We start from the raw sequence: 12,141 nt of genomic DNA, 5'->3' as shown, positions 1-12,141 counted from the left end.
CGCCAACATGACGATACACCTCTTCATCCCAAGCCACCCGAGGTACGGATATGCAAACAAAAGTTATGGCTCTAAATTCTCTCTTGATACACCAATTTTAAAGAGACTCTCTTTACCAAGCAATCTGATGGTTCTAATTGCACTGCTTTCCACAGCCGCGGCAATAAGTTTTAACTTGTTCACAGTGTGGGCACGTTTGAATTCATTTAAGATATCGTTTGGTGTCACCTTCCTAGTCGGCGGGATTACGGAGCTCACTACATATGCAATTGCAACGGTTAGTTTGCTAGCTGAGCAATTACATCAGCAACTAAATTACATTATGTTTGCACATATGCTAAATTTGCGCCAATCTCCACATGAAAACTTTGAGCTTTGCTAGGACCGTGAGCTTCCAAAGAGAAGTCCAGAATTTTCCTTCTCTTCATTCGTAGATGAACCACCTCTGCCCTCCAGCCAACTCTCATGCTGGAGCTTGGTCTGGAGCATAAATCTGTCCGTCTGAGCTTACTGTAAACTTCCCCTTCTTGTTCGGAGCCTAGGCCCAAAAATCCTTTGTATTACGGGTACATATACAAGTATTTTTAGGAACACGTGCAGGCGAGGGAGGAGGGGTTTGGGTGGGCCAGGGCGGCCAGAAACGGCGTAGCAGCGGTACGGACTCCCGCAAAGCCCACCACGTTTGTCTTCAGTTTGCAGGAGAAAACATGTTTGGACCACGCCGCAGACCGTTACAGGACCGTGTTGAATGATGTCCGCGGTCCGGACGTATGCAGGCGGTTTACCTGCCGACGTTGGAGATGCTGCAAGAGCAAGTATAATAAGGTGACATAAGTGGACTGTAAGACTTTATATATTATATCTTTGATGAATTGGATGAAAAAGAAGAGGATAGAGAAGAAAAGTGGACTGTAGATCTACAACCGGCTGCAGCACGGGCTCCAAGAAGTTATGTGAGAGTGTATGATGGGCCATGTGATAGAAAAGTAGTACCTTCTTGTAGCCCATTACTATACACGTTGATTATTACATTGGCTATAAATGACATGGCAACATGTTAGTCATCAGTTGGCTATATTATGAACCATGCTTCAAGAGCAAATACAATAGGGTGATGTAATTAAGCAGACTATAAGAATTTAAATATTATATTCTTACTTAGTTGGAAGAGGAAAAGGAGAAGAAAGAAGAGAAGCGGGCTGTAAACTAGTACTCCCTCTGTAAATGAATATAAGATGTTTTATATCACTAAAGTAGTGATCTAAAACGTCTTATATTTCTTTACAGAGGAAGTACTAGCCAACTGTAGCAGGCGCTACAAGAAGTATTCTGAGACAAAAAGATGGGTCATATAGTGATAAAGTAGTAAAATATTATAGCCAACTATTATATAAGTTGGTTTTTAGGTTGGTTATTGATGACATAGCTATTACGTATAACCAACAATTGGCTCTACTATTAACCATGCTCTAATTAGAGCTTGGAATACGACTTTTTTTACGTAAAGTGAAGACGATTTTCTCGTCAAAAGTGTTACACTGGCCATGGAATGAGCAGCCGTAAATCACCGTGATCGGGTTAAACTTTGGTTGACCACGCCTCGCTGTCAGTAGCCTACTATTCCTAGCTACGAGCTGTACGTGCCGACATGTGTTGAAAGGTTCAAACGATGCAAACACTCTTATACAAACTAGGGGTTGGGACGCCACCTTGCCGCGCCTCTTGAGAGAAAGCTTTGGCGGTGCCAGGTTGGCAGCCGCCCATTCTAGTTGCTTTTCTGCAGTCTTGATAGCACATGAAGGGCTTCTTTGATTCAAAGGAATTTTATAGGATTTCTGGAGGATTGAAGTTCTTAGGATTTTTTCCTATATTGGTCCTTCGATTCATAGGATTGGATCCCATAGGAATTTTTCCTATGGAATCTTTTCTACTACATTTCATAGGAAATTTAACATCCACTCCAACCTCTTTTTACAATTCCTTTGTTTTTCCCGTGACATCAAACAATCATCGCTAATTCTATAGGATTCAAATGGGCATGCCACTCCAACCCTACACTTTTCTTATTCCTACGTTTTCAAAATCCTACGAATCAAAGAGGCCAGAACATGGCATGTTAATAAGAAGTTGCACCATAAATTTCAAAAAAGCTAAATAAATTACTCGTATACAAGGGATATTAGGGCATCTCCAATGTGGATCACCAAACAGATACCACCAACACGTTCACGAACATCCGTCAAGCGTTGTCATTCAACACAATTTACCAAAGTGGACGCAAAAAGTGAGACACCGAGCATTATAAAAACCAAATAAAAAAGTTCACTAATTCCGTTCGAATCAAGGTCGATGACCCAGCCACCGACGTGACTTTTTTGCATCGCCATCGTGCTGCTTCTGTGCCTCGTCATCCTCAGCTTCAATCTCCTTAATGAGCCACTCACGTTGTGCGGAGATAAGTCGGCCGCTGCATGTGACGAAGATGGTGCAGGGATGGAGGCGGCGCGGGGCACAGCCATCGCAATCCTCTTCTGCCACTTCGCGGATGCAGGGGAGAACTGATTTACGACTTTTGACAACCTACCAGCCAAGAAAAACAATTTGATTTCTCAGTATGGCGAAGGACTGAGCAGTTCGTAGCATCGGTCTGCTTTATTCAAATCAATGTTGCTTAAGTGCATCAGCCCTCCATATGGAAGTTGAACAGATAAACCGTAGAGCAACTGAATGTTTGATGACTATCTCAATGGTTGGGCACGTTGCAGAAGTACACGTATTTTTGCAAATGATTTACAGAGTTCTGTTATGGGTATTGTTCTTGATAATCTAGCTCAGGATTCAACTCTCTGATCTAAATCACTTATTTTATGAAGTATGAACAATAAACACATCCAGTGACAATCCGGTTTTATGCCTCAAAAGCCTAATCACATTTCAGGGGAGTTTGACCAAATAGATACATACCTTCATACGATGAGACTGCCAGTTCTTTAATGCCTCAGGAACATCCTAAAAAAAACTCCTTGCAATTTTTTCCTTTCAAATCCAGTCCTCCATATATGACCATGGAATTACATTAGAACAAAACTCCATCAGATGAAAAGATATATGTTTCTAGCATTGGAATGGAATATGAAAGGCACAAGCACCTCCGTCGCTGATCCGTGGGGAAGAGGGGACCCTCGACGAGCTCCTCTCGCGGAAGCACGATGAGGATCTGCGACGCGTCCTGGTCAACGCCGTCACCTCGCCTCTAACTCGCGCAGGTCGCGCACCACCACCGGCCACCAATTATGCAGACCGCACCCGGCCGCCGCGCCCGGTCTCGCTCTGCTCTGCCCTTGACGGCCTTCGCATCCGCCCCAGTGATGTGTCTTGCAGCAACTTCCATGTGTGCTTGAAAAACAAGATGAACATTGACGATGTGAAGTTATAATCGATGACACCGTCTAACGAATAACTCTGCAAGAAAGCAAAGACAAAAGGTATGCAAAGTGGACTGTAGGACACACCGAGTATTTGCATTCGACAACAACATTTCATGAAATTATGATTCAGTAGTGAGAGGCATCCCAGCATGGTAACATTCATCATTCCTCACCGTAAAAGCTCATAGTGATATTTAGTTAGTTTTCAGCAATTGAGAGATCCTTATGGTGAACGGACTACTGCCAACGTCTTACTACAAGACAACGGCTGATTCACCAACCCGACCTCGGAAGGGAATGTTTTAGCAACAAAGAACCACAAATACATTTATAGTCCTGAATTATCAACATGCTAGTACGATTATTTCTGGATGTTACCTTTCTGCTTGGAAGGCCAGCAAGAGTAAGCATCACAGGTTGCTGAGAAAGCTCCCACTTTGCAATGGAATCAGGTGCAGACCGATCAACTGGATGGTGAAACTTGCATCATTCAGAAAATTTACACAATCCTGTAAAATGAGAAAACAGTCCAACTTTTAGGTGAGACGTTCCTCTGAGTTCATAGGCCGTCTATGCACATTAAAGTTCCTGCTTTGATCAAATATCCACCTAACCATCAGGAAGGTATTAACACTAACCAATATAAACACTGGACAACAGTTCAATATGAGGGTCTGTTAAAAATAGAAGCCACACTTTATATTGGTCTAATCATACTATAGGAGATCATGAATAACAATATGACAATCCATAAGAATAATACTCAGTTCTTAAGTGTACATTTTTTTCATATGCTGGCTACAGAAAACAAATATAACCTATTTAGCAGCAGACTTTCTTGTTTTCGATAATTGAGACACCCTGCCCAGCCTTCGCAACCCAAAATTTTCAGATTCAAAAAAATTTTACACAATCTTTTTGAGAGCTAAAAAATCTCAATTTGCACATCAGTAGGCCAACTGGAAAGCAGAAAGTCCAGCTTCACAAGATATGATACACTGGCCTGGCAATGCTCATGATACTCATAAGTGGTAGGCACAAATATGGAGAAGGAAGAGTACATACTTGTTGAATTCACCATGCACATAAGATCTACTATTAGAAATCTCTAGAGCACCTGACCAAAGAGCATGAGTACTTTAGGAGAACACCTGTCCATTCTGGGGTACTCTGCGCACTAATCCTGCTGATGCACTTGTGAACGTGTATGCAATCCAAATAAACATCAATTGTTGAAAAAAAGAATATATAGAAACTGCAGCAGGAGAGCATTCGCTCATAAAGCAGAGCAAGCAAAGTAAGGTCATAGGTCTATATTAATAGAGAGGCGGCAGTCTTACAAGGTGGATCACAAAACACAGAATATATGTTCCTATAGGTTTCTTCACTTATTGAACCAAAGCAAAAATGGCCACAATGCATCTGACTGGTCTATTAATTTAGGAAGACACTACACGAGCAGCCAAAAGCCAAAATTTGACGACACATACAGTGTTGCATCGGAAGACCATTGAGCGAAAGTGCCCATTCTTGAAAATCCATAGCCTTCTGGTGCCTTTTTCTGTAAGCATAATAGGGGTGCAGAAACATCCTCTTCAGGACCTAAAATAAATAATTCACAAAAAGGAATAATGAATCAGATATTCTTCAAGGGGCAAGGGACTGGACAATTGGAAATGAGAAATTATTCTAGTTAAAGATAATGACTATTCAAAGCTAATACTCGCTTTCAAAATAAATGAGAGTTATAAATACAGCCCTCGTGTACTAACAGTGAAAAAAAAAATGATGCTCCAAGCAACAAACATTTATAAAAATCAGTAAAAAAAGAGAACATACATAAGTAAATAGCATGATCTGACCTAGATATATGATTCTCTAAGAAAATAAACTTCAGAGAAAATGTGAAACATTTACTTGAGTGTCTAAAGGGTAACCAATATGGAAGAGCATATGAGAAGAATGAAGAGTTAACTTAGACAAAAAAATTTTATCATATACACTGAAACTAAAGAATGGAAAAATAGTAGTGTGAAAACAGAGGAATAGGGTGCACATCTTAGAAAAAACGCCAGGATACCTACCTCTTAAAAGTAGCCGATGGGAAGACAAAATAATATGATTTCAGGTAGTTTCGCTGCACCTTAATGTGAATCAGCACAATTCACTACAAAGAAAGATATTTGGACAAAAGTAGGTCAGAGCCCGCATGTTTGTGAATAATTTCCAGAACCAATAGCCCTTGATTGTTGTAGAACTTAGAAGTTAGAACACACAAAATTCAACCTGCACACCAGTCAGCTTTCAATTGCTATGGCGTAATATATATGTTGCACAAATGACTCAGGAAGACCAATAGTATGCATATTAACATGTTCCTTGCGTGTGATTTGCGTCATCCTTCAAATGAAACACTTGAATTTGAAAATGAGATTGAATCCTGGATCGATTGATAAGTGATAACTAACAATAATACCAGACCATATTGTTCAATATACTGTGTTAGCCTCCTTTGCACCTGACCAACTTAAAATCGGGGTTGGTAGCAAAAAAAATGATGGCATTAGATCCAAAAGAGAGCACACAACCTCTACTTAATAGCAAAAGAAAAAAGAAAATTGTGGCATCACATCAAAGAGACTACATAGCATCCTTTGTTCTTTCCCTACCCATCTCCCTTTCTGCCTCCTCTTCCTTCCTGCTATCATCACTGGTTGGAACACTATAGATAGACAGCGGCTAAGCATCACTATGGGAAGGCACAGGGAGATGATCGCTGACACGAGAAAGATGGCCTGGCGCTCCTTAAAATAAACTCATTAGTCTATACAAAATGATTGTTAGCATGTTTTATTTGAGTACTACAGAAAATTGACTATACACTAACCAGCGAACCAAACGAATTTGTGGAACAATTCCTCTGTACTGGCCGATTACTTGTGTGAAGTCATCTAATCCTGAGATGGTCCTCGCTATAATAGTGTGCTCATTTGGATTAGGAGTATCCCATATTAAGTGCAAGCTCCCATTGCTGAAGGACAGTTTGCCTAATTAAGAAACAACAAAATGCAAAATAAAGAGTTAAATTTTCTAGATGATTTCAACATTGAACAAACCTGCCCATTAATTGCTTTTGGTGAAATCAATCCAAATATCAGATTTAAGGGAAACAAGCGTGTGAAAGAGCATTAGTCACCTAGATTAAGAAGGGACAAGATTCCATGATACTTTAGACAAAATAAATCTAACAACCCGAGGTAGTAAAAGATGTGTCATGACATATGTGCTAAACAGGAACATATCAAAATCGACAGAAAAGTAGCTCTACACAAAGGGCATTAGAAGTGAAATCTTTACTGTAAGAGTACATTAGACAATGGCATGAGGTGATAATACCCTGCAATGACCAGAACTTCCAATTTGAAGATTATTAGTGTGATAGGTATCTGCCGCACATCCCTGCTATTTGTAACCTGAAGTGCCCGACCAAAGAAACCACTAGCGGCTCTCTCAACAAAACTTGGGTCCAAAATCAATGAACCTGAGGTCCAGATCTCATATTTCATACATCCATTTTTTTGCAAGAAAAGGTATGTGAGAACTAAACTAACTCAGAGACGTGGAGAGGGGTGGGGTGGGGGGGGGGGGGGGGGGGGGGGGGGGGGAGGTGGAGGCAAACCTGAATTACATTGGCATCCTTGCTCCTACTCCTGCTGTGCCGGGAAGGAGAGGGTTAAGGCACAGGAGCTGCGTCGCGTCGCCCACCCGCTGAGGCCACCGCACGCCGCACCACCGCACTGACCCTCTCCCAATCGACGCTGCCTCCCTCTCCTATTTCCTCTCTCTTTCTCCCTCCTTTCCTTCCTTCTTCTCCTTCTCATCTTCTCTCTCTCTCCTGCAGATTGAATCAAGCGCCGCCGCCGTCGCCCTTTGCTTGTAGGTTGCTGCTGCCGCCGGGGAAGCATGCCTCCGCGCCCGCACACCTCGGATCCCCGGGGTAGACAAGATGCGGGAGAGGGGGGGGGGGGTGACTGGCGCGGGAGGATGGAGGAGGAGGAGGAGGAGGAGGAGGCTAGGGTTCGTGAGGGACAAGAGGAGGAGGAGGGGCATGGAGGCGGCTAGGGTTCGTGAGGGACGAGAGGATTGGGCGCACAGGGCGTGGGAGGAGTCCTCTCTCTCACACACACCCAATCGCTACCGCGTTTTTTTTGTCGTACCTGGAATGACGTGTCTAGCGCGAGGGATCCCCCTTGATGCATACCTTATTATTTCTAATACCCGAATGGGAGTGCTAGTAATCTGAAACGGCCGGGATAGCAGAGTTGACAAACAAGTGTAGTAACAGTAACGGAATTGACTTACGTACCGATCGACTTACATAAAGAAAGAAGGAACGTATGAGTACCACCCGGTAGTAGTACTCGAGCTCACGGCATGCATTCGCTTGTTAATTCCAGAGAACCCACCGGCTGACCAGCCCGCGAGTCGCGAGACCGACCTGCACGCACTGGGATCAGGTGACATGCGCTACGGTGACATACAGAATGACATGCGGATCAAATTTAAATTTAAACATTACGAAAAAATCTAAAATTAATCATGCATATTCACAGCACATGTTAAGATAACTTCTGAAAATTTTTCTTTTTCGTTTCTCGATGTATGTTCCGAATTTTGATCTGAAATTTTTAGAAATTATCTTAATATGTGCTATGAACATGCATGCATGAGCTTGATTTGTTATTACGAATGGGACAGAGAAGAAATTGCCTGTTCGGTAAGCAGTCCCCGTTAGGAGTGCCAATCTGAATTTGTTATTACGAATGCCTAATCGTGCTGACGCGTGATCATGCCAGATTCTCAACCAAGCTCGACAGATGTCCACCGAGCAAAGCATGCATGAACATGAAGTGTGCGCGAGGTGTCGCGGCACGGGAGCTCGGCGCCGCCACGTCCGCCCCCGTCCAATTCTTCTAGGTTCTAGCCGGTCGAGCTGATCAGCTCTAGCGCCGCACCTCCCTAGCCCTGCTCTGCTTGCTCACTCTCACGGCAAGCTAGCTAGCACCATCGACCACATCGTCTCATCGGAGAAGAAAGCTCTGCGAGAAGAGGAATTTGATTGCGATGGGCTCGGAGACGTTCGTGGAGATCCTGCTGGCCATACTGCTGCCGCCTGTCGGCGTCTTCCTCCGCTACGGCATCGGCGTAAGCTCCCAGACCTTCCTCTGTTACTAGTAGCTAGCTAATCCATCTCAGTCTCGAGCTGCCATGTCGATCAGTGATTCGCTATCCGTGTGCAGGTGGAGTTCTGGATATGCCTGCTGCTCACCGTGCTGGGCTACATCCCGGGCATCATCTACGCCATCTTCGTCCTCGTCGCTTAGTTTCAGTTTCAGTAATTAACCAGTTCGGACTCGTCCAAATATATCGATCCCAGGCATCTCTGTTCCAGTTGCTCTAGCTGTTCATGGATGAGCTGCTGGCGCATCGGTGCAAGCAGGATCTCTGCGCCATGAATAACCACCATGCATGCCGGTTCAGTTACTAGACCAGCTACTACTGTTGTGCTGAGCAGGGACGGAGCCAGGATTTTAACATAGGGGGGGCGAGCTTTTGCCTCTACTGTAGGGACTGGTAAAAAAATCATGCAGCGAAACTAGCCTAGGCTGATGAACTAAATTTTACTGGGCTATAAAAAAAATGGTGTCAGCTATGAGGTATTCAATTTTAATCAAAAGTTTCCGCAAATCAAATGAGATTGCAATTCCCATGTATGAACTAAATACTTCTGGTACAGAAGATAGACAATGTAAAAAGGCCCCTGATGCTAAAGGCACAAATTAATGTAGTTTTCCAACATAAACCATGGACAGATGGAGCAAGTAAAAATTGAGAAAAGTGACTAACCTAACGATTTCTCTTGCCTCGTCGCCCCTGACGTTCGCCATACGGCCGGCCGGTCGGCTGTGCGGCCGCAAGCTGGATCTCCCTCGCTGCAAATCCAGAGTTACTAGATTGGAAACTGTACATCGATGGATCAGGTGGCAGACGACCAGGCATAACCGCGTGAGGCATCGATGATCGATCTAGCAGCCAGGAAACGATGTGCGTGCGTGCGTGCGTGCGTGAGTCCCTGACCTAGCCCCCTTTTGTATTCCATCGTTGGGCTTTTCTTATTCTTTTGGGCTCGGCCTACAAAATCTACTGCAGTAACTACACTGCATATGGGCTGGGCTGGCCCGAGGAGCTGTTTCACGCTACGTACACAGATGGACAGGCCGACAGGGGGGGCGAAACATCTCAAGCATACGGGTGATTAGCGAAAAAACTCATCGCTATTAAGCGAAAACAACATCGTTGGGGGGGGGGGGGGGGTCTAGCCCCCCTCGTCCCCCCCTGCATCCGTCCCTGGTGCTGAGCGCTATGTACTGCCGTTCTGTGCATATGATTATGCGTACCACTTCTCCAAATTAACCTGTATGCACGTATGTACCTTGCATTTGTCATTTGTGCTACTTCGCTCTGTTGTGTGTGTTCTCCGTGCCGTCTCAGTGCGTGTGTATCACTTTTTCAGTGCTGAAACTTGTACCTTGCATTTGTCATTTGTGCTACTTCGCTCTATTGTGTGTGTGTTCTCCGTGCCGTCTCAGTGCGTGCGTATCACTTCTTTATCACTTCTTCAGTGCTGAAACTTATACCTTGCATTTGTCATTTGTGCTACTTCGCTCTGTTGTGTGTGTGTTCTCCATGCCGTCTCAGTGCGTGTGTATCACTTCTTCAGTGCTGAAACTTGTACCTTGCATTTGTCATTTGTGCTACTTCGCTCTGTTGTGTGTGTGTGTTCTCCGTGCCGTCTCGGTGCGTGCGTATCACTTCTTCAGTGCTGAAACTTGTACCTTGCATTTGTCATTTGTGCTACTTCGCTCTGTTGTGTGTGTGTGTGTTCTCCGTGCCGTCTCAATGCGTGGGTATTACTTCTTCAGTGCTGAAACTTGTACCTTGCATTTGTCATTTGTGCTACTTCGCTCTGTTGTGTGTGTGTGTTCTCCGTGCCGTCTCAGTGCGTGCGTATCACTTCTTCAGTGCTGAAACTTGCATGCATGGCCCTTTTTGCGTGTGTATTTCGGAACCAAAGCAATCGGCCGACCGAACAGATAGTCGAATTAATGATGGCACTGCGGTGCGCTTCTAAAACAAACATAAGAGGTCATATCATCATATCAATGGACAGTAACTCCTAATCCTGTCCTAGTAGCTCAGCTATTGAGTGGTGAGCCAAGAGTGCGGCGATAGCGTGCTCGGGCGCGCGCTCCTGCTAGGTGGACCAATGGCGCAAGAACTCGTGGATGGGCATCAGGAGCGTACGGTGGACATAAATGTAGTGTACTGTCGATACATACGGACAGTTCGTGTAGGGCGTGCAGTAACGGAGTAACGGACGGACGTTGAAACCGTACCGCCGGTACATTTGATGGATCGCGGTACATCCGTTACCGGGGCCACAAATCCGTCAACTACACGGCGTACGCGTAGCGGTGAAAAAAGTAAATGCGCACGCGGGCCTGCCAGAAGCTGATATACCCATCTCCGGCCCGGCTGCATTATTACGAGACCCCCATCTACATCCCCGCACGCTCATTACGACTGCTCCGCGGCTACATCTGCAGAGAGCACAATCCATGGCGGCCGCCGAAGAGAACGGCAATGGGCTGGAGTTCCTAGCAGATCCTGTCGACAGGTATGTTTCCTACTTCATCTTCGCTGTATCAGTATGTCTGAATCTTTCGCAAGCGCCGACAAGTGGATGCTCGGGTGTTCTCGCAGGTTCCCCTGGCCGGATCTTGAAGCCAACGATTTACCTCCGGGCGGTGAGGCAGGTACTTGTCTCACACAGTCGGCTGGTGAATCAAGCATGGGAGACATTGGCGACGGTCCAGTGTCACTGCAGTTGGCCGTTAATAACGGATGCAAAGCACTGAGCTTGTCAGCGGGCGATTCGCAGCAATCAACAGGAAAAGATGACCCTCAGGCCCCTGGTTGGACTAGAAGGTACCTCTGTTGTTCTTGATCCTGCTCAACACTGTAGATATCCCAGTAAATGCAGTGTGGAAATAGTATACCTCTGAATCAGAAAGCTGTAGTTGCAAACTGCTCGCGAGTCAGGTCTGTATTCTTCATATTTGCATACAGGTAACAATATATGGAAATATAAACATTGCTGATCGGCGTCTATGTTTTCGCCAATTGCACCGTCAGACACATTTGATATCCTTCAGCCTATCCATTACTCAACGGAAATTTGTCAACTCTGTGTTATTCACATTTGCGTACTGACAGCATGTCAAAATTCTTCAGAAAAAAAAACATCTATGGAAATAGTCATGGAAATATAGACATTGGTGGTGATCATATGTGTAAAAATTACAATTATAAAAATGTATATGTCCATCTGTAAAACTCTGCTTTGCACTGTGGACGCTTGTGAAACCAGATGTCTTATACATTTTGAGTGCATTTCAGTATTACTTATTATAGGAATCTGAAAATAAACCTGCACCGGAATCTTGATTATCTACGTTTGATGTTATCCTAACGAAAAAAAGCAAAATTTGGGTTTGGCATGTATCATCGTGCAGCCTGAAGCCAGTGTGATAAATAATGTATGAGTAGTTGAAATAGCAAAATTCAAGAATGTGCTATTGCATTGTTTTTC

General features: G+C 44.4%; 1 protein-coding gene and 1 long non-coding RNA gene across 16 annotated transcripts; one reads left to right on the top strand and one right to left on the bottom strand.

Moving 5' to 3' along the window:
- Positions 1–2,135: 2,135 nt before the first annotated feature.
- On the bottom strand, positions 2,136–7,656 carry LOC123188842 (uncharacterized). Of its 15 annotated transcripts, none has more exons than XR_006495260.1 (6): positions 7,108–7,653; positions 5,513–6,475; positions 4,919–5,030; positions 4,494–4,622; positions 2,965–3,937; positions 2,136–2,580 (listed from the first exon to the last, which is right to left on the bottom strand). It is a non-coding gene; the product is annotated as an uncharacterized lncRNA (long non-coding RNA). The 15 variants fall into 15 exon arrangements; XR_006495261.1 differs by having other exon boundaries at positions 2,965–3,396; positions 3,807–3,937; positions 4,494–5,030; positions 7,108–7,652; XR_006495253.1 differs by having other exon boundaries at positions 2,965–3,462; positions 3,807–3,937; positions 4,494–5,030; positions 7,108–7,651.
- Positions 7,657–8,382: 726 nt separating this feature from the next.
- Positions 8,383–8,992, top strand: LOC123088267 (low temperature-induced protein lt101.2-like). Its single transcript, XM_044510484.1, has 2 exons — positions 8,383–8,633; positions 8,729–8,992. Exons 1-2 carry the CDS (start codon positions 8,553–8,555, stop codon positions 8,810–8,812), a joined length of 165 nt encoding a protein of 54 aa, XP_044366419.1. The 5' UTR covers positions 8,383–8,552; the 3' UTR covers positions 8,813–8,992.
- Positions 8,993–12,141: the final 3,149 nt, after the last annotated feature.

This window comes from Triticum aestivum, chromosome 1A (genome assembly GCF_018294505.1).
Source record: "Triticum aestivum cultivar Chinese Spring chromosome 1A, IWGSC CS RefSeq v2.1, whole genome shotgun sequence".
Classification (NCBI taxonomy): Eukaryota; Viridiplantae; Streptophyta; class Magnoliopsida; order Poales; family Poaceae; genus Triticum; species Triticum aestivum.
Note: the sequence above shows the minus strand (reverse complement) of the source record. Positions and strands in the feature narration are given on the sequence as shown.

Coding starts and splice junctions, on each gene's coding strand:
- LOC123088267 (XM_044510484.1), top strand. CDS start 8,553: ATGGGCTCGGAGACGTTCGTGGAGATCCTGCTGGCCATACTGCTGCCG. Junction 8,634..8,728: donor TCCTCCGCTACGGCATCGGC/GTAAGCTCCCAG, acceptor ATCCGTGTGCAG/GTGGAGTTCTGGATATGCCT.